Genomic DNA, 21001 nt, shown 5'->3' with positions numbered 1-21001 from the left:
CTCTCCTCTCCTCTCCTCTCCTCTCCTCTCCTCTCCTTTGTATGTGACAGGCTCTGCGGAAAGAAGCAGACTGCGAGGAGCTCTGTATTTTCATACACTCGGCAAGGTGAGACAAGCGCCCGGGTGACCTCTGAACTGAAAGAGAAGATGAACGCCACTATAAATAACAGCGGAATAGAGAACTGCTTCCAGACGGCCCCATTGTTCGGCTTCCCCGTAGTATTCATTCACGCTGAGATAATTCCCAGCTCCGCAGATCCTCTATCGTTATAAAACATCACATTACCTCATCTTCATCTCATTACACTCGAGGGTCACGAGACTTTCATCTTGTGTGGCTCATCACTAACGATAGCGCCGCTCCTTTCTGTTTCAGCCCGAGAGAGAGAACTCGTTACCTGTGAGCGCTTTTATCTCTCACTTCCTACTTTTGACTCTTCTGTCTAAACAATGGGGGCTAAGGGAGTTCTCCTTACCCTGGTGTGTACTTCGCATTGGCTAGCATGTCCCCGGCACTGGCCTGTGACTCCATAACAGGAATGAGGAAAGTAGTTCTTTCTGTCCACACCATCTAATCCTGAAGGATGGCACAGCCACACTTCCTGGAGCCATACACATGGCCAACCATCAACTTACCCAGACTGCGTTTCCATGGTACTTTCCTAAAAAATGCCATAAGGTATAGTAGAACAAGAGGGCTTTGAAGTCTCAATGACATGGGTTGAAATCTTGACTGTGATTCTTAACAATGTGAGAGGGAGCAGAATGAATTCACATCTTTTGAGTCTCAGTTTACTCATCTGCAAAATGGAAGGAAGAATCACTGTTTATATGGGACATATTAAGAGCAAGTATCCCACCACAAGTAGACTACCTTATGCCCTTGGGTAATTATCTACTCCTCTGAGACTCAACATTCTCATCCAGAAAATGGGGTAGCAATATCTGTGTTTTAGGTAGTTATAGAGTAAGGTTATGTCTAAAGTGCTCAGCAAAGTTCCTGTCTCAAAGAGCACCCTAAGTCTTTCATATACCCCAAGAGATGTCTACATTGATGACTAGCTTTGTTTCTAAGTGTTAGTGTGCTGTGACCTCCTCTGGCTGTCTGGAGAGGTCGAATATTTCCCAAGGAAAAAGACAGTATGGGGATGTGATAGCCAGCCCTAACCTGTTTTTTTGCCTGCCCAGAAATGAACTGCTCTATCCCAGTCACTAGAGCTCAGACCTGAGTGATAATTCCCACAGGTCCCAAGCATCCATCCCTCATGGCCTTTGACCTTCGCTGACCTTTTGCTCTGGAATGCTGAGGAGATCCTAGAGGCCTGCAGGTGAGATAAGAATGAGATAGTGGGCCCTGGGGTGTTAACAGCTATTGCTTCTAAAACCTGCTTATCACTGTGGGAGAGAGACGGAATGGTCTTTTATTTCTATATAGTGGGAAAGAAACAACTGGGGGAAGTAAAATGGATTTTCCTGCCCAGCTGTGGATTCCACGGGTAGTTGTAACACGTGCCTTTCTGACGTCCGTCTTCAAACCCACCTGAACCCTCTTCCACAAGGCTGTGGCTCTATGGCTGTTGGCCGTAAGACTAGATTCATTTTATCTGAATTTGAATTGAATCTGAGTCTCTGATTTCTCCAAGTGGGTTCAAACGCCACACCATGATGGTGTCATGAACAAAAGCAATTATATAGACAGTCAATCATCAAATTATGTCACTAAGCACGCGGTCTGGTGCTCTGTGCTTGCTCATTAATTAAGTGGTAAGTCCTCTACCATCAAAATGTAAGGACGAGTGCGTAAGAAAGATGTCTGCAGGCTAGCGGCACAGGCTGTTTATCCCCGTTACTCACTCAAGAGGCTGGGGCAGGGGAATCAAAAGTTCAAAGTCAGTCAGAGCTGCAGAGTGAGTTCAAAGACAGCCTGGGCAATTTAGTGAGACTCTGGCTCAAAGTCAGAAGTCAAAAGAGAGCTGAGGATGTAGGTCATAGGAGAGCACTTGCCAAGCGTGTGTAAAACCCTAGTGGGTTCAGTCTCTAGTCTCACAGCAAGCTAGACGTGTCTGAGCTCTGTGGGAAATGAAGCAGCAATTCACAATCAAGAGAAAGGCTTGCTTCTGGTCACTAGAGACATCCAAGTTCATGAACCCCAGGCCAAAGGTACTTGCTTTGTATTTAGCACCCCTCTGTCCTCAGCAGTGGGCCCCAAGTCAGAGATTAGGTAGCACCTCAAGTAACAGGCTGCCAATTACCCATTGAGTATTATGTGTCGGGCCCACTGCTAAGTGGTTTGCCTATTTTAAATATGTAGAGGTTAGGGGATTGTACCCAAGGCTGCACAGTAGAAAATGGGCGATCTAAGGACTGAACCCAGGTACTGAGTCACAGTCTGTTCTCCTATCTACCCTGTCACACTGCTTTGCTACACAGAGCGTGAGACTTGAGGTCAAACTGAAGCCGTTAGGATTAGTTGGACTTCATTAGAGTGGGAAGAGAAAGAAGGAAAGATGAAGAAAGAAGAAGGAATGGGCCGAGAGAATAGAACGAGAGACACAGAGACCCTGAGGTACAAAGAACATGGCATGTGTTAGGCCTGACAGGACCACTGTGGTTACACACTGAAAGCTCAGAGGTCAATAGCCTCAAGTAAGCAGGAAGGCAGAAAGGAAACTGGTCTCAGAGGACTTTATGTTCATCCTAGATCAATTGGGGACAGATTCATCTTGCAAAAATATCCCAGCTGGTGTGGTGGTGCACACTTTTAATCCCAGCAGAGACGGGCAGATCTCTGTAAGTTCAAGGCCACTCTGATTTAAATAGCAAGTTCCAGACCAGCCAGAGGTACATAATGAGACCCTGTCTCAAAAACAATGAATAAAATGATAATTTTTGTATATGTAATATATATATTGAATATGCACATATATATATATATATATATATATATATATATATATATATATATATATATGGAGTAAACCAAACCAAGAATTCAAAAAGCATAGACCAGGTGATGCCCGAGATGCACAGAGACATGGAGAGATCCAAGAAAGATGTGAGGGAAAGGCTCAAGTACAGCAGCTGTGGGGTTGGGAAATGATTCCACTGTGCGGACAGAGTTTTCAAAGGTAGCCACAGCTCCTCCCCATTCTGCATGCGCTTCTCAGAGTGCGGCCCTCACATTGCTCCCATGCAGAGGTAATGGTTCTGTCTTCCTTGCTTCAAGCTGGCCAGGCTTGTATGATTCCTCGAGCTCTGTCGCAGAACGCAGTGTAGCAGCTCCCTGGTTCTCTCAGCTGCTCTCTTGGAGCCCTCAGCTATGTGTGAACAGCAAGAGTGGCCCAGGGCGCCATGAAGCCCGAGCATGTGGAGGACTGACGTGGTGGGGAGACTCCAGGGCTATGTGAGGGAAGAGACCTAGCCAACCCACAGTTGCTCCAGGAGCCTCTGTCCCTGAGGCAGCCACGAACTCTGAACTAGAACTGCTAGGCCAGCCCTTCCTGATTCCTAGAACCCACAAACAAGGTGGACATGGTGCCTTTACCACTGGGTTAAACCTGGAACATTCATCTTCAGATTCTGAACTGAGCCAGCCAGGTCTCCAGCTGAAAGCTTCAGACAGGACATTTAACATAGTGAGTTTGGGTTGTCTACAAAGGACTCTGAGAGATGGTGACCTCTGGTGAATGGCAATTTGGTGTGTTGTCTTTGCAGTTTTAATTACCCAGCCCAGTAACTTGCAAACCTGGGAGAACTTTTTTAAAATTAAAGTGCAGATCCTTGTGGAGGACAACGGTGCACAACTGTAATCCCAGCACTGGGGAGGCTGAGGCAGGATCCCTGGCTCGGGGCTTGGATTACACAGGAAGACCCTGTCTCAAGATAAAAGGGGGTGGGGGCAAGGAGACGGCTCAGTGGTTAAAGTCTTTGCTGAGCCAGCATGAGGATTGAGTTCAGATCTCTAACCTTCACACAAAACCCCAGCCATGGCAATGCACACCCGTGATTCCAGCACATGGGCACTCGATGGTCAGTCGGCCTAGCTAATTGGTGAGCTCCAATTTTTTTTTTTTCAAGACAGGGTTTCTCTGTGTAGCCCTGGCTGTCCTGGAACTCACTCTGTAGACCAGGCTGGCCTCAAACTCAGAAATCCGCCTGCCTCTGCCTCCCAAGTGCTGGGATTAAAGGCATGCACCACCACTGCCCGGATAGCTCCAATTTTATTGAGAGACCTATATCAAAACAAAAAAACAAAACCCCAAAACCCGAAGTTGGACAGTGATAGAGGAAGATATTCAACATTGACCTCTGGCCATACACACAAGCATGGACTTGTACATACACGCAGTACACATACGTGCATACACCACACATATAAACATGGGCCTGTACACGCATTCACATACATACACACACCATACATACCCCCAAGCATGACTTATACATGCATGCACATATATGCATACAGCCCACATACCCCCCCCAACACAAGCATGAGCTTGTACACACATTACATACATTCATACACCACTACACATATGCCCACACACAAAAACATGAACTTGTACATACATGCACACATACAGGTACAAACACACAGGAAGGTATTCTCAGACTCTATCTCAGGTTCCCTGAATCAGAATCTCACAGATGGGAACCCACTGTCCCTGTCTGCTGTTGTTATTCTTTGCAATCTGTCTGATTTATGGTCTCTTTACATTTCCCTGTACAGAGACAACCGGGGAGCTGGATCTTTTGAGACTTTCTGATGGCAGGGCGCTGAAAGGATTAACTTGGTCATCTCAGTCGCATATATTCTTTTTAAAGAACACTTTTTAAGTGTTTCAAAAGTGCATTCCATGGCTCTGCAGACAGACTAAACCACATTCCATCGGGTATAATAGCAATCAAAGAGGAGATATCACTGCAACAGCAGGTAACCGTAAACTTAATCCTCGGGGTGAGCAAGGCATGGTGGTGTGCATCTCTAGTCTTGGCACCTAGGAGGTAGAAGGGTCAGGAATTCAAAACCATCCTCTGCTCCAGGGTGACTTCAAGGCCAATCAAGCATACTGAAACTGGGCAGTGGTGGTGCACATCTTTTATCCCAGCACTCGGGAGCCAAGAGGAAAGGCAGATCTCTGTGAGTTCAAGGTCAACCTGGTTTACAGAACTAATTCTAGGACAGCCAGGGCAGCACAAAGAAGCCCTGTCTCAAACTCTCCTACAAAAAAATGAACACACACAAAAATTATTTGAAGTGTTATTTGCTGTTAAATCACTTAAAGGAAGAGGAAATCTAATTAGACTGACCTGTGGCTCGTCAAAATCAATTTTAATTAAAAGTTTAATTATTAAAGGGCAAGAGGTAAGTTATGTTAAGACTTACAGAAAAATCATGTTTCCTACAGAAAATAGAGTCTAAAGTTAAAAAAAAAATCAGAAGGGCTGTGTTTCTTCCAGTAGGGTTTGTGAGAACATTTATCTCTCAGTCTCTTGTACATCCTAGAAGCTGCTTGCTTTCCAGGATCAACCGGTACCTCTCCTTCTCCTCCTACCCCCAGCAAATGCCTGAGAGAAGCAGCTGCTGGAGGAAGGATTTATTATGCTCACAGTTATGGGGGTTCCCAGCCCGTCTCAGCAGAGAATGCACGGCAGTAGGAACGTGAGGCTTCTGCTTCTCAGATTTTGGTGCATCAGAATGTGGAGGTTCCAGGGATTGCTTCTCACCTCCAGCTAGCCCCTCACTCCCAAAAGTTTCCGTGACTCCCCATACAGTACCACCTTCTGGAGATCAAGTGTTCACATGCATGACTCATGAGGGGCATTTCACATCTAAACTATCTCACTTCCCTTTACCCGCTTCTCATCTCCTCCCATCTCTCTCTTTATAAAAACTCGTGCAATTATATGGGCCCACCTAGACAACCCAGTGAGAGCTCCTACATCAAAAACCAATGGCATGATCCGTATTGCCGTGGAGACAGATTCACAGGTTCCAGAAATGAGGACATGAGCATCTTTGGCAGTCATTTTTCTGGCTACTACAGCAGCACAAAGCCACACTGACATTGGAGTGTGACCAGACACCATCTCTAAACTCAACAGTGTTTTGCCTTTGGCTTATGTTGCCCAGGCTGGCCTCCAACTCTCTGTGTAGTGGAGGGTGGCCATGAACTTCTGATCTCCCCCTTTACCTCCTGAGAGCTAGGAGTATAGGCTTGTAAGATTTGACAGAAAATGGCCCCCTTAGGCTTGTACGAAGTGGCACTGTTAGGAGGTGTGTCTTTTTCTCCTCCTGTTTGCCTACCCTGTCCACATGTAGAACTCTCGGCTTCCCCTTCAGCACCATGTCTGTCTGCCCATGTGCTGCCATGCTCCCTGCCATGAGGATAATGGGCTAAACCTCTGAAATGTAAGCCAGCCCCAATGAAATGTTTTCTAATAAGAGTTGTTGTGGTCGTGGTGTCTGTACTCAGCAAGAGAAACCATAATGGAGACACTAAACTAATTGATATGATTCCCAATTTTTTAAAATTTAGAATGTATTTTAAATACGTTTTATTTTACGTGTATGAGTATGATGCCTGAGTGTTAGATACGTGCACCACATTCATGCCTGCTGTTTGCATAGACAAGAAGCTGGCAACGGATATTCTGGAACTGGAGTTGAAGACAGTCGTGAGCTAACATTTAGGTGCTGGGAACCCAGCCTAGGTCCTCTGCAAGGACAACTAATGCTGTTAGTGTCGGGTCATTTCTGCAACCTATACCTAAGGACCTATTTTAGAGAAGAAAGGATAAGTGTCTGTGGGCTATCTATTTGACAGATTGTCTCGTTTGATCTCTAATCTCATCCATTCTTATAATCATTTTTACAACCGTTTCACCCGTGTGTACAGTTAGTTCCAGCTCCAGACTGAGAATGACTACTTCTTCCCACCAGCATGTATCTCGGTGTGCAGCTACACACTCCTGTGTGATGCCTTTGTAACCTGAGTTCCTTCTTTCTGCTAGCCTCTACTCTCCAAGAGAACAGAGAAGGGTCTTCAATTTGCTAAGATGGTGCCTAGCATGAAGGTACACATCAAGTCACAGAGTCTTTTAAAGAATTATTTTATAATTAAAAAGAAAAGTTTTGAGGTAGGGTCTCTCTTGCTGACCTGCAATTCCTTATGGATAGGCTGATCTTGAATGCATAGTGGTCTGCCTGCCTCTGTCCCCTAAATATTGTTATGAAAGATGTCCAGTGACATACCAGATGGCTTTTGTTATTTATTTATTTATTTATTTATTTTTACTTTTCCAGATACGGTTTCTCTGTGTAGCCCTGGCTGTCCTGGAACTCATTCTGTAGACCAGGCTGGCCTCAAACTCAGAAATCCACCTGCCTCTGCCTGCCTCTGCCTCTGCCTCTGCTGCCTCTCCTGCCTCTCCTGCCTCTCCTGCCTCTCCTGCCTCTCCTGCCTCTCCTGCCTCTCCTGCCTCTCCTGCCTCTCCTGCCTCTCCTGCCTCTCCTGCCTCCTGCCTCCTGCCTCTGCCTCTGCCTCTCTGTCTCTCCTCTGTCTCTCCTCTGCCTCTCTGCCTCTCTGCCTCTCTCTCTGCCTCTCTCTCTGCCTCTCTGCCTCTCTCTGCCTCTCTCTCTCTGCCTCTCTCTCTCTGCCTCTCTCTGCCTCTCTCTGCCTCTCTCTCCCTCTCTCTGCCTCTCTGCCTCTGCCTCTCTGCCTCTGCCTCTGCCTCCCAAGTGCTGGGATTAAAGGCGTGCGCCACCACTGTCCAGCGGCTTTTGTTTTTTAATGTGTGTGTGCATGTGTGCATGTTTGTGTGTGCACATGTGGGGTTAAACTCAGGTCATCAGACTAGGCAGCCACGCACCTTTCCCTCCAGAACCAACTCACCAGCCAAGTTTTGAGGTCTTTGTAGCAAATGCACAAGAAACAGTGAGTCAACAAACAGAGTGAATATAGGATCCGAGGTTCAAAGAAACTGGGCCTCTCATAGTGTTCAAATTCCACAGCCACCATTTTAGTTGACCTGTACTATTCCCAAGGAGGAAGATGAGGCCCGATGGCATTTGAGGACTTCTCTGAGGTGTGAGGTGACTCATGTAGCCATAGCTTTGATTCATGGAAAGCATTTACAACTGTAAATTCCAGTCCCTGTGACAAACTCTAGATTAAATGGGGGGAGGGACCCACAACATAGTTTACTTGCTTCATGGTCGACAGTGACATTGTAGGCAATTTTTGACCTTGAATATTCCTCAAAGTAGTATCTCCAGAAAAACCTGTGGGTATTTTCTCTAGGAGCCTTTTGCTCCTAGAGGCAACTCGGCAACAAATAGGATACACAACCTATTTAAATGCAAATTTAAATACAGTTTTTTCTTCACCGCTCTGCTCTTTGTTCCTTGTGATCAGGTTTGGGTACTGCACATTTTCCATCTACAGCGGCTTGGCCGTTCGGGGCTTTAAGTTTTACAGGGCTGAAAGTACTGGGGGACTCTAACGTTCCAGTTGTAAAGTGAAGGGTGAGGAAAAGGGCTCTGGATAATGGAAAGGCCAGATCGAAGTCCTTTGCGTAGCGCATGCGTAGAGCGGGTCTTCAAGAGCGACCCCCGTTACTAGGCAACCACTGGCGTTCTCACCCGCCGCCTCAAAGCCACCACCGTGCCTCTGTCGCCAAGGAGATGGACGCCTCAACTCAGCCCTGCCGTAAATCCACACGCTCTTTACGACACTGCCGCGGCCGCCGCTGCGTGCGCGCCCTCTGCCCCCACTTCCACACTCCGCCCCGGCCGCCATTGCCTCGTGCCCGCGCTAGTCGGTTGGTGGCGCCTTTGTCCTACGGCGGGCAGGTGGGCTGAGGACGAGGCGGCAGCGGCGGGCCTGAGGCGGAGGAGCGGCGGGGAGGCGGCCGCGCTGGTAGCGGTGAGTGCCGGGAAGCGGTGGCCGTCCGCCGAAGCGTAGTACTGATGGGCAGGCGGTTGGGAGGGGGGTGAGGGGGACGCTGAGGCAGGAGGGCCCGTTCGATGCGCGGCCGCGGCCTGCTCTCCGGGCACGCGCGAGGCTGCGCATGCCCCGGAGCGGGGCGCGGCTGCCTCCGGCTCCGGTCCGGCCCAGACCCGAGTCTGGCGGACCCAGTAGGCGAGCGAGCGAGCGAGTGACTGACTGTGCGCTGAGGTGGGCACCGCGGCCCGGCTGGGTCGCAGCTGCTGAGGCTTCTTTGTAGGATCGAGCACGCCCTGCACTCGAGTCTGTGAAGTCGCCCGCCCGGGGGTTTGGTGGGCAGGGGTAGGGGAGCTCTCTGTGAGTTAATGGCACAGGAGGGATTCGAACCGGGGTTCAGGATACGGGTCTCGGCGGCGGTGTCCTGACCCCTAGCAGCCTAGGGAGCGCTGTCGCCCTGGGCGTATTCCCGAGATGTCAACTTGTGTGACATCTCGCCCTTTTATATGGACGCGGACCCTGGGCCCGGAGAACCGAGCGAGAGAAATTGTGCCGGAGGTTCGCACGGACAGGGCGCCGGAACCTACTGGCTTCCCAGGGTCCTAGCATGGGCCCTTCCCGCACCCGGTAGCGGGTCAGGGGCATTGCTTAGGACCACGTCTCCTCAGCTTCCGTCCCTCGCGCTGCACCTTTATTAACAGTTCGCCTATATCTGTATAGATACCAAATATTAAATGTTTTTCTTTAAACTGACTCTGACTCCCCCTCCCCCTCCCCCTTAAATGCATTTGTTTAAGGCGGAAATTTGAACCCCAAACGGTATAATGGAAAGCCAGTTATTGCTCTCACGCTCATTAAAAAAAAAAAATAAATACCTGTCTATTAAAATAAACACTGTGTCCTTGTTCCTCCTGAAGTTGTGCGCTCCAGGCTTTGGGAACCGCTGCCCGTGGAGTACGAGGTTAATTGTCATGTCTTTCACTGTATATGGAAGTTTTTCCCCCTGCGGCATTCCAGATCCCATTGAAATGTCCCTGGATCTTCGGGGTGATGATTAATATTCTGAGCTTTCTCGTTGTAAAAGGTTGTCCTTTAGAAGTGCTAGTCCCAGGAGCTGCAGGAACCCTCCCTCAGATGCACTGGGTATGTTTCCTTGCTTTCTTATTGTGGTTTGGTAGCCACCTTGAAAGTTTATGAAAGAATGTTTCTGCAAACCCTGATGGGGCTTTTGACAACAGTACACTTACACTTGTCTGTATCTGTCTGAGTATGAAAAGCAACTGTGTATCAACATTTTGGAACAAGGCCCTAGTTTTGCCTTGTGGGGGAATTGGAGACCACTTGACTAATGGTTAGCGTGCATGCCTTCCTTTTGGTTTGTCTCTTCCATTTAGCTCGTGTTTTAGCTTTCATATATTTTTTGAGCCCCCAGATATGCGTTAGTCTCTACCTAAACGTAGGAGACTAGACTGCTTTTCCTTGTATAATGTGCTAGCAAAACAATCACATTGCAAGACTAAATGAATATCAGCTGTTCATGTCCCATTAGTTATCTGATGATAAATTCAGTTTTTATAAAGTATGAAAGCAGATTTGTTTTCTGAAAGAAAAGTCAGAAAAGCCAACTTGGGTCGTTCCAGATACCCTACCACCAAGGGCTATATGACAAGAAGTCTGTATTTTGGGGTGCTAACCTCAGATTGAACACAGAGTTCATGTCCCAAACTTCTCAGCAGCAATCCTGTGCAGAGAAGCAAGGGGAATTTTACTTTACTCAGGAGTACCATTTCGGAATGTCAGCAAGTGGACCCTCATTTACCAGTGCTACAAGCTAAATAAACAATGGTTTGCTTCTAAACTTTATTGTAAATAAGGATTACAGGCACTCGGTGCCTGCGGCCTGCAGATGGCAGTGCCTTTATAAGCTTGCTGCACTGTGAGAACTGAATTCACCTGTGCGTTTAAGAATGGAAAAGCTTTTACAGTAAAGGAAACCTTTGGAATGTACCCTTTAGTTTTCTTCAGGTTTTGACTCCCCACATGAAAATTGTCTGTGTTTGTAAACTCATCACAGATGCTTAGTTGCAGAGGGAGTCCCCAGCTAGCAGTGCACATGGTACATGCCACTCTTCTGTTCCTGCAGGTTAGTTTGTAAGGTTGCTGTCTGACAGGTTACTGTTGGCTAGACTATCTGCTTAAACAGAGTTAACCTGTCACATAGCTAAAAGAGCGGTGCCCAACGGGAAGTGACCCTCTGTTACTCTCATTGATAGATGGTTTAGTGAAAGATAAGGGTAAGGCTACTGTCTAAAGCAGTGCCAGGATTCCAATATCCTAGTTATTCCTCCAGCTTACACTATATAACATACAGTTAGGCCCTTTATTTAGAAGTTTCCCTCAATCCTGTTTAAATAGAAATAACCCACAAACATAAACTGTTAGAAAGAAAATGCTGTGACAATAGCAAAAACAAGGAAACACAACCCCTGAAAATTGTAAAAAGTATAATCACACCATGACTTCCAGAAGAAATAGGACTATCAGCGCAGGTTCCAGAGGTTAAAGTTAGTAACTACACAGTTATGGGCTCTCTGGTCCCCGTCCTAGAGAAAGTGCGATCTGATGGCTTTCCTTTAATATACTGTGTTGTGGGTTGTCCAGTGCTGTTTGTATTCTGGTGTTAATTCTGCTTCCTGGAGGGGTTGCCCCTGAGAGTAGCCCATCAAGTACTCAGGTGATCTCATGTGAACCTTCTTCCCATTTGAACTGGTCAATACAGGCTAGAACCTGTGATTGGGCAGTTAGAAGAGGAAAGGAGACAGGACTGAAGAAGTGGAGGAAGAAGCCATGATGGACCAGAGCCACTTGGCCAAAAGAAACCGCAAGTAGAAAGGTGTCTTATAGCTGGGGAATAAGTTAGGGTAGTGTTAAGATCTGCCCAATCTAGGCTTATAGCATATAATTATAATGATTGTGTGGTTTTATATGGGCTTATTGGGGTTGGCAATTCCAGCAACAAACTGAGTTTATTGTTTTTGAAGCATGTTATCCAGTTCTCTGGTAATGAAGTGCAAACTGGTAATTCTACAAGCCAGAGCTATGAGTATTGTTTTGTTCCTGGGGTCCTCTTTGAAGCATTTTGTTCTACTATCTAAATGCAACTTTTGGGGAAAAAATTAAAATGGCCGCGTACGCACTTTCACATCCACACCACTAAAAGTGGAATAAATCTGAAGTTATCAAACAGACATTGGGATCTTGGTAGACATTTCTTGTTAGGAAAAGACATTCTTCTGAATGTAAGGAATTAGTTATCAAAAAGTCCTCAGCCATTCTAAATATTCCATATTCTTCCTAGTTTAGACTACACTACAACTTAGCCAAAAAGACAAGAAAAGTCTAGTTTAAACTATTAAACTGATACCATTTTTTGTTCTGACTTTTCAAAATAGGATTTCTCTGTGTAGCCCTGGCTGTTCTGGAACTCACCCTGTACACCAGGCTGACCTTGAACTCACCAAGATCCTCCTGCTTCTGCTTCCACCGTTCCTCGATTAAGGGCGCGTGCCGCCACTGCTGAAACCATTTTTATAATTAAGAACTTTTGAAGACAAGTACACACGCAAGCCAGCAGTTGTCACTATCAGTAATCCTGGTTGTGACTAGGTTTCTTTCTAAAGGTTGATGTTTATTATTTCTATTTGAACAGGGTTTAGGGAGAGACTTGTAAATAGAAGGCCTAACCATATGTTGTATTGTGTAAGCTAGAGGAATGTATAGGTAACAGACTAGTACTTCCGAAATATTTGTTGAAAGTCTCCTGAGAATTTAGTTAAACTACAGAAGACTGGTCCCAATATTCAGATTCTGTAAACGTAAGACAGGGCCTAGGAATGTGATTTTTCATGAACTTTCTAGGAAGTACTGACACATCATCATTAAAGCAGTGTGACATAGGGAATGAATGAATGTATGTATGTGAAAATATAGGAACATGCATGCACGAGAGAAGGACAGTATGACATAGGGGATGAATGTATGTATGTATGTATGTAAAAATACAGGAATATGCATGCACAAGAGAAGGACAGTATGACATAGGGGATGAATGAATGTATGTATGTATGTATGTGAAAATACAGGAACATGCATGCACAAGAGAAGGACAGTATGACATAGGGGATGAATGAATGTATGTATGTATGTGAAAATACAGGAACATGCATGCACGAGAGAAGGACAGTATGACATAGGGAATGAATGAATGAATGAATGTATGTATGTATGTATGTGAAAATACATGCATGCATGAGAGAAGGACTGGGAAGGTCTTGTTTCATGGACATAGAGTTTCAGTTTTGTAAGATGAAAAAGTTGGGAGAATCTCCTGTCTGACTGAATATATTCATGCCTGCTCAGGTGTCCACTTAGGAAGAATGGCTTGGGTGAAGCTGGTGCTGGAGCTTTTGCCTAGAGGGCTCAAGTCCCTTTGTTCCACCACTGGCATTGAATTAAAAGTTAAGCTGATGGATTTTTTTTTTTTTTTTAATGTTAAGAAAATGAAGAATGGTTGTCTTTGTGAATAGTGAGCTAAACTAACAGACTGATGGCTGTTAAGGTATTAGAAGCCTGGCTAATGGGAAACTCAGTGGCTGATATCATTTTGACCTTTAGATCATTTTATATTTTATTATTAAAGGTAAAAATTATGATCTTTTGAAATTTTCTCTACCTCTTTTCTTTCACTATTAAGTCGGTGGTCCCTAAAGAATGCTACATAGCAAACACAGTAGAATATTCCATTTATTAAGAAGACTCAGACACAGAAATTAAGTAGGGCTACAGCACAGATCTGGGCCAAAAGAAGAAAGGGGGGATCGCTAGGCCCAGACAGACACTAGCTCGCTGATCATACTTATGTGGAATCTAAAGCTAGTTCACAAAGCTATCTCACAGAAGGAGAAAGGGATGGTTACTGCAGGCTGAAAAATACAGTTAGGAATGAGTAAATATTTAAAGTGATGAATGATAACTTGGCTCAGTTATTCTACACTGTGTGTGTATGTGTGTGTCTGTGTGTGATGTGTGTTATGTATGTATGTGTCTTAGGGTTTTACTGCTGTGAACAAACACCATGACCAAGGCAACTGTTACAAAGATAGCATTTAATTGGGGCTGGCTTACAAGTTCAGAGGTTCTTAATCATCAGGATGGGAGCATGGCAGTATCCAGGTAGGCATGGTGTAGGAGGAACTGAGAATTTTCCACATCTTGTTCTGAAGGCAGAGAAGACTGGCTTCTAGGCAGCTAGGACAAGGGTATTAAAGCCCACGCCCACCGTGACACATCTACGCCAACAAGGCCACTCCTAATGTGCCACTCCCTGCTCCAAGCATATACAAACCAAAATATGAGTCTGTTTAGTGTTGCTCCTGTGTACATGTGTATAGGGGCTGACCACTTGGGATTGGATAGCCTATTGGGGCTTGTCTCTGAAAAAAAAAAAAGTGTTAGGTTTCTCTCAGCAGCCATTACTTGCCTATAGGTAGCTCTTCATCTAGGGATAGGACCTTGTGAAATTTCCTCTATCTACATTGGGATGTGAATTAGGTTGTCATTGTGCAAATATTGTTGAGGCAGTAGTATTGTTGAGCTTTTCATGGGTGCATCTTTCCTAATACATCTACAGGACACTGTCTCACAGAAGGTGTCCTGGTTCTCTGGTTCTTAACATTGTCTTTCCATCTCCTCTTCCAAGATGTTCCCTGAGCTTTAGTTGTAGGGATTATGTTTTAAATGTATCAGTTGGGGTTGGGCAGCCCATGGTCCCATAGTCTATGCATTTTGGCCAGATTGTGGATCTCCATAATACTCATTTGCTGCGAAAAGAAGCTACTTTGAGGGGTAAGAGCTACACTTACTTGTGGGTTTGTTTCTTTTTTTCAATTGAGCTTCAGAAAATAGAATAAATTTAAAAGTTAAGCTCAAAAAAAGAGAGAGAGATGACAAGGGTTATCTCAATATTAAGAGTTTTGCCCGCCCTGCACAAGGTCATGGGTTCAATCCTCAGTGTGCCCAAGAATGTTCATGTGGGTACTCTGTCTTTGTCTCTTGCATACATACACACACTTAAAATTAAAAGAGCAGGAAATTAATGTTTTTTAAAGGTTTTTTGTTTTGTTTTGTTTTGTTTTTTGAGTCCTTTCATCCTAATATTTAGGAGGCTGAGGCAGCAGAATTTGGAGTTAGAGGCCAAAATGAATAATTTTTGTCTGAGGAGTAGAAATTGATAGAAGTAGTACTTAAATAAGTACCTCCTTTGTACTCCATTGAGTATCTGTGAGGCATTCAAACATTGGGTGTCCAACATACTGACTCTTATGGGTTCCCCTGGACTATAATAAATCCTAATAATATTCTAAAGTGAAACCATGTACCTGTTGGGGGCAGCTTAGCCTGATATTTAAGCATTTTGTGTTGGTGACTTGGATCTGAGTTCCAGATTTGCCGTGTGTGTGTGTGTGTGTGTGTGTGTGTGTGTGTGTGTGTGTGTGTGTGTGTGTGTACAGAGTATACAGAGTATACACATGAGCATGAATGTCCTTGTGCCTAGGGATGTCAGAATAGAACATAGGTATTTTCCCCTATTGCCCTCTATGGTATTGCTTTGAGACAGGATCTCTCAAGAACTAGATGGCTGACATCAGGATCTGCTGTCTCCAAACTTCTAGACCTCCAGATGTGGGTCTTGATAATACTGTAGTCTAAGATAAACCACATGTTTTTTTGTGGTCCTCGAGTTTCCTTGTCTGCATATTGGATATTCCTTTTTGAGACAGGGTCACAGTGTGTAGTTCCAGCTAAAGAGTTGTGAAAGGATTGGATCAAATTGTGCACATGATGTTCTGTACATGCTGGGGGACAGAACGAGCACTTCATAAGTTCCTATTTCCAGGAATGTTATGTTAATACAGTTAAAGAAATAATAAATACAGAGTGAAAGACATAAATGAGGGAATGTATAGCATTCAGGGTGAAGTTAGCTTAAAGGGCTGGTTAGAAGAGATACGGCAAGCATAGCATTTTATATCTGACCTGTGATACTAAAACTCATCAAGTTGTCTCTGATTTACATGTGTCACCAAAGTCATTGTCCTTTAGAAACCCTGTCATTTTTTCCTTCCAATTTTGGGAATGCACAGGGTGATATATACTGTCTTTGTGGGTTTGGTTATTAAATAGTGTCATCTTCATGTAATGCCAATTTAATCACTCCTGATTGGTTTTCAGCAATCAGGATACATACACACACTTAAAATTTGGGACAAGTTTGATTTTCTTTGTTGGCAGTTATTAGAATGATATGGGCTTCTGGAGTCTTTCAGCAGTGATAATGGTGCTGTGAACAGTTCTAGTCGCACAGTTCACATTGCGGTTACATCCTCATTGTTTTCTGTTGCTGTAGCCTGCTAACTAGAAAAATCCAGTTTTAAGGTTGTTTTGAAGGACATATCTGTGGCTCCACAGTAGACAGCTTGTTTCATATGGCCCTGTGTTCAGTCCCTAGTACTGCAGAAACAAACTGAAAACTTGTTTTATAATTGTTGGCTGTCAGAGTGAGTGTGTGTGTGGTCAAAATAGTTCATGGTACAATGAATGTTACTATGCATACTTATAACACTTGGGCCCCTGCCTGGTGTATTAGTTTGAAGTAAAACTGTAAATTGGAAACTACACACTCTTTGAGAATTCTTCACCCTGATCTTTCATGGTTTAAAATGGCTCTACTACTTCTGTGTAACATGTTTTCTTGATTATTTTCCCAGTTTTTCCTTTTGCTGTAAATCTCTTAAGATGGTGTTGATTTTCTTGACTTAAAAATCTTAATAAGAAGTGCTTTTAATGTGAAACTTTCTGAAGACTGCTTGGAAATCATAGGTGTTGCAGTCAAGGTTTTATATATCCTCTGATTATGGTGATACTGAATGGTACTCATTTTGCTGATAAAAATTATTAAACTGTACAAAGTTAGCATCCAAGCAAAAGCAGAGAAGATATTGAAAGACTGACTGACTTTGGGTTTTGTAAAGGTGTTTGGCCAAAATAATATGTCATAGGAATAGAGAAGCCATATCTTTCCCTTTTCTACTCAAAAGAGGTATCCCACCTGTTTTTGGGAAAACTCCCAAGTTGCAGCTGCCCTGCTGTTGATTAATTTCTATCCAACCATAATTCTCCATTTCACGTCCCAAAAGAGCTCTGACTCTTGCTGCCTTTTTTCTTCTCCTTTAGATTTAGGGTCATTTCTATTTCCTTGATGTTGTCTGTCTACCTCTCTGATGAGTCAGAAAGAAAATAATGTCATTAGTGCAGAAGCTCCTGTCTGCTAATTACATGTACATTTCAAAGAGGAACTCCTAACCTCTGTCTCCAATGACAGGAGTTCAGGTCTCCAGAAGGAAGTTCTGTGTGTGTGGTAGGATTGTGAGGGGCTTAATAACAATGTTGGTGATGATGTTTCACCAACTCTGAAAACCTCTCACACCTACCTAACATGGGCAGTCCTCCTGAATGCGATTTTTTGCCAGAAAATTCCTGCTCATTGTCTCTGTATGTCAGTCAAGCTGAAAGATTAAGGCATTTGGAAATGAAGGTGAAAAGTCAAACATTTGGCATGCCATATGAAAGGGATGCTGGCCTCTAAAGAAGTAGTTTATGTTGAGGCTGCAGCTCAGTGACAGACAACTTGACTAGCTATCACCACAGAGCAAAACAAAACCAGGCGTGGTGGTTCACACCTGTAATCCCAGCACTTGGAAGACTGAGACAGGAGGATTGTCTTGAATTTGGGGCTAGTCTGTCTCAAAGAAGAAAGAAAGGGGAAAAGATATTCAAGAGTTAAGTCTTCTTTTTTTGTTGTCTTTTTTTGTAGAGGAAACATAAGCCACATCCACATAAGTCACTGTAGTATGCAAGGAGAAGAGATGCTACAGAGCAATTGTGGTGAATTAATCCAAGCATATAATGTTATATAAGCATAGAATCTTAAGTAGTCTTTAAATAACCTTTCAATTGCAAAATTGTTTTTGACAACTTAAACATAAAATATCCCCTTTCCTATCTGGAACCAGTGTTGCCTCAAATTTTCATAATATATAACCACTTTGATCTCCTAAGTCCTATATAGGCAGCATTCACAGACTGGATACAATATAATACCCTTTCATATACAGAGGTAGATTTGGCACAAACTTACCAGTTAACATAGTACCACAGGGAGCAACCTTATACCTAAAAAAAAAAAAAAAAAAAAATCCCAGCACTTCAGGGTATCAGGCAGGAAGATCTTGATTAAGATCTCAGAGCAGCTTGTGCCACAAACAAACAGCACATATATCAGGTGTATCTGAGTGATATGATGAAAACTATGTAAATAGTTAAAGGTATTTATTATATTTTCTCCAAATCCTAGCTGTCCTGTACTTAATGTGTGCAATGAGCAGGCTGGGTCAGGAAGCACTTGCAAAGATGAACTTGTCCTTCACAATCATACATCAAAAAATTAGGAATTGGAGAGATTCTCAATGGGTGAAGATACTTGCTTGCCAAGCCTGACAACCTGAGCACAATCCTGGAACCCACATAGAAGGAAAGCACTGACTCCCAGAAGTTATCTATTCCTGATACTTGTATGCACACAGTTTTTTAAAAACGTTACTCACTGTGATGCTTGTCATATAATGTGTGATTTAGATATTTGTGAACTTAAAGAACTGTAAATTACAGAAGTTCCATCTGCAGTGTCAAATTCTGGCCAGCTATTACTAGTCAAATCTTGCATAGAAAATATATCTTGAGCTGGGTGTGGTGGTACATTCCTTTAATCCCAGCATTTAGGAAGCAGAGGCAGATGGATCTCTGTGAGTTCCAGGCCAGTCTGGTCCGTAGAGTATGTTTCGGGACAGCCAGGGCCACACAGAGAAACCCTGTCTGGAAAAGCCAAAAAGAAAAGGAAAGAAAATATATCCTGAAGGTAAGGAATGATTTGGGCAGAATTAAGTTTGTCTGGTTTTGTAGATTCATAGTCTCTTCAGTTTTCTTATAATATCGAGACTTCTGATTTAAAGTAGAATTACAAGTCTTCCTCACTTGGATGGGAATTTAAAGCTGACACCGTACAGAGTGAGTGGAGCCTGTACCCAGACCACTTTAAGCTTTTCATGGTGCTGTGGTCTTGCACATGATAAGAAACAGCTGGGATTTTTAAAAATGCATAATTACTATTTTAAAGCATCTATTAAGTGACTGTTTAAATCCATTTGAGTGATTAGCTGTGATACTCTTAACTGCTTGAATGGAACAAATGGAAGGATTGAAGCTGCACTGCAGTAGGAAGCAGTGTGTGTCATCTGCCAAGAGTTTGGAGATTCTAATGCATCATTTGTTTTCTAGAAGATCATGTGTTATTTTGAGACATAGATTGGTATGTTTCTTTAAGTACTCAAATTATCTTTTTTAGAATATGGTGTTTTGTTACTCACTTCAGGCTTTGAAGAGTGAGTCTGTTTTATTTTGAACAAAGCAGGCTTTTAATTGCATGTGGTCATTGGCCTTTCTCTAAGCTCTCTTCTCTTAAGCTGGTGCCTCCCTTACTCATCTGTGGCACATACATGTCCTAGCTACATGAAAGTTGACTAGGAACAGTTTCTTACAACCCATATGCAAAATGTTCATGCTTACCTTAGCTTATAGATGTAAATGAGTCATATTCTTTCATTTTAAAAATTAGTTTCTTTCTCACATCTCATTCTGGAAGATTTCCATTCAGCGGAAAGTAACCCAAAGTATATCTTAAAAGACTGCTTTATTAAATAATAGATGTTTTAAGACCATTAATATTAGTTTTTTTATATAAATAAAATAGAATTATTTACTGCTTTGCTTTTTTTTTCTCCCAAACTGCACTTATCTTTCCTTCCAGAAAAACAATCCAACTGACAACCACCTCAGCCTCCCTTTGGGCAGGAAGATGTTAGGTTTAGGGTTTGGCAGGGTATTGAGATATTGATATAATCAAATTTAAATTATGTTTTAGGTACAAAATAAAGGGTCATTTTTATCTGTAAGTCATGACACTGTACTGACTTAACTTAATAATAAAACTGCCCAAGTACCAGTATGTCTCTAAATGGATTTCCTTGTACCAGCTGGTTACCATTGTAGGTTTTGGTTCTTTCTTTCTCTCTTTCTTTCATTTTTTTTTTCTTTTTTCTTTTTGGTTGTTGCTTTTATTTAAAATGTGCTGATGATCTTGTTTTTATTCCGTAGCATTGAACAGATGGGTTGATTATTCTTTTCAGATATTAATAAGGCAGCGGAAAGAAGAAATATGAATACGGCTCCATCAAGACCCAGCCCCACACGAAGGTAAAGTACCCTGAAGCAGTGAGTTACCTTGGGAGAGCTGGGCTCTGGGGAGTTAAGCCCAACTTCACACATCAAGGGTCTTTTCTCCCCCCCCAACAAATCAGAAACGATCAAGCAAACAAGAACCTTGTCTGAAGGGCCTTGCTACCTTTTAAATCATACATCAGGAGATACAGAGGAAGCTTTGTGTTTTCGGTGACAAAACCAGCAAGTTCAGCTTGCAGCATGAGTTGCAGGCAATTGGAAGAGGATAAACCTCTGTCTTTCCCCAGCTCACGTGTCATTGGGAGCCTTCAGAGCAGGAGGGCCCCAGGGTCAAGTTGGTGTGTACCTGCCATGTTGCTCTGCAACAGGCAGCAGAGATTTGAATCTTCATTGCAAATTGCTGCCGGTCCAGATGTTAACCCAGGTTTGCTTCCGGGAAAGAGCTGCGTGAGAGATTGCTGCTGTGCCTGTGCTGCAGATCCCGTGTGCTCGCATGTTTGGGTTACTTGTTTGGAGGGAAATAAAAAGGGCAAAACACTCCACTTCTCCAAAGTCTTCCTTTTTCTGAGCTTTCCTGAACACAGAAGGCATTTTCCCAAGGTGGTCTTCCTTCCAATATAGACAAGAAAGTCATAGCTTTG

At 43.7% G+C, this 21001-nt stretch overlaps 1 protein-coding gene across 2 annotated transcripts in view; it reads left to right on the top strand.

Moving 5' to 3' along the window:
• Positions 1–8792: 8792 nt before the first annotated feature.
• Ncoa5 (nuclear receptor coactivator 5) overlaps positions 8793–21001 on the top strand; it is a 32640-nt gene continuing 20431 nt past the window's right edge. For both annotated transcript variants that reach the window (XM_034494602.2, XM_034494603.2), the window contains exons 1-2: positions 8793–8930; positions 20309–20375. In XM_034494602.2, the coding sequence (XP_034350493.1) occupies positions 20338–20375 (38 nt within the window). In that variant the 5' untranslated portion in view covers positions 8793–8930; positions 20309–20337. The remainder of the gene's footprint in view (positions 8931–20308; positions 20376–21001) is intronic.

This window comes from Arvicanthis niloticus, chromosome 2, assembly GCF_011762505.2.
Source record: "Arvicanthis niloticus isolate mArvNil1 chromosome 2, mArvNil1.pat.X, whole genome shotgun sequence".
NCBI lineage: Eukaryota > Metazoa > Chordata > Mammalia > Rodentia > Muridae > Arvicanthis > Arvicanthis niloticus.
Note: the sequence above shows the minus strand (reverse complement) of the source record. Positions and strands in the feature narration are given on the sequence as shown.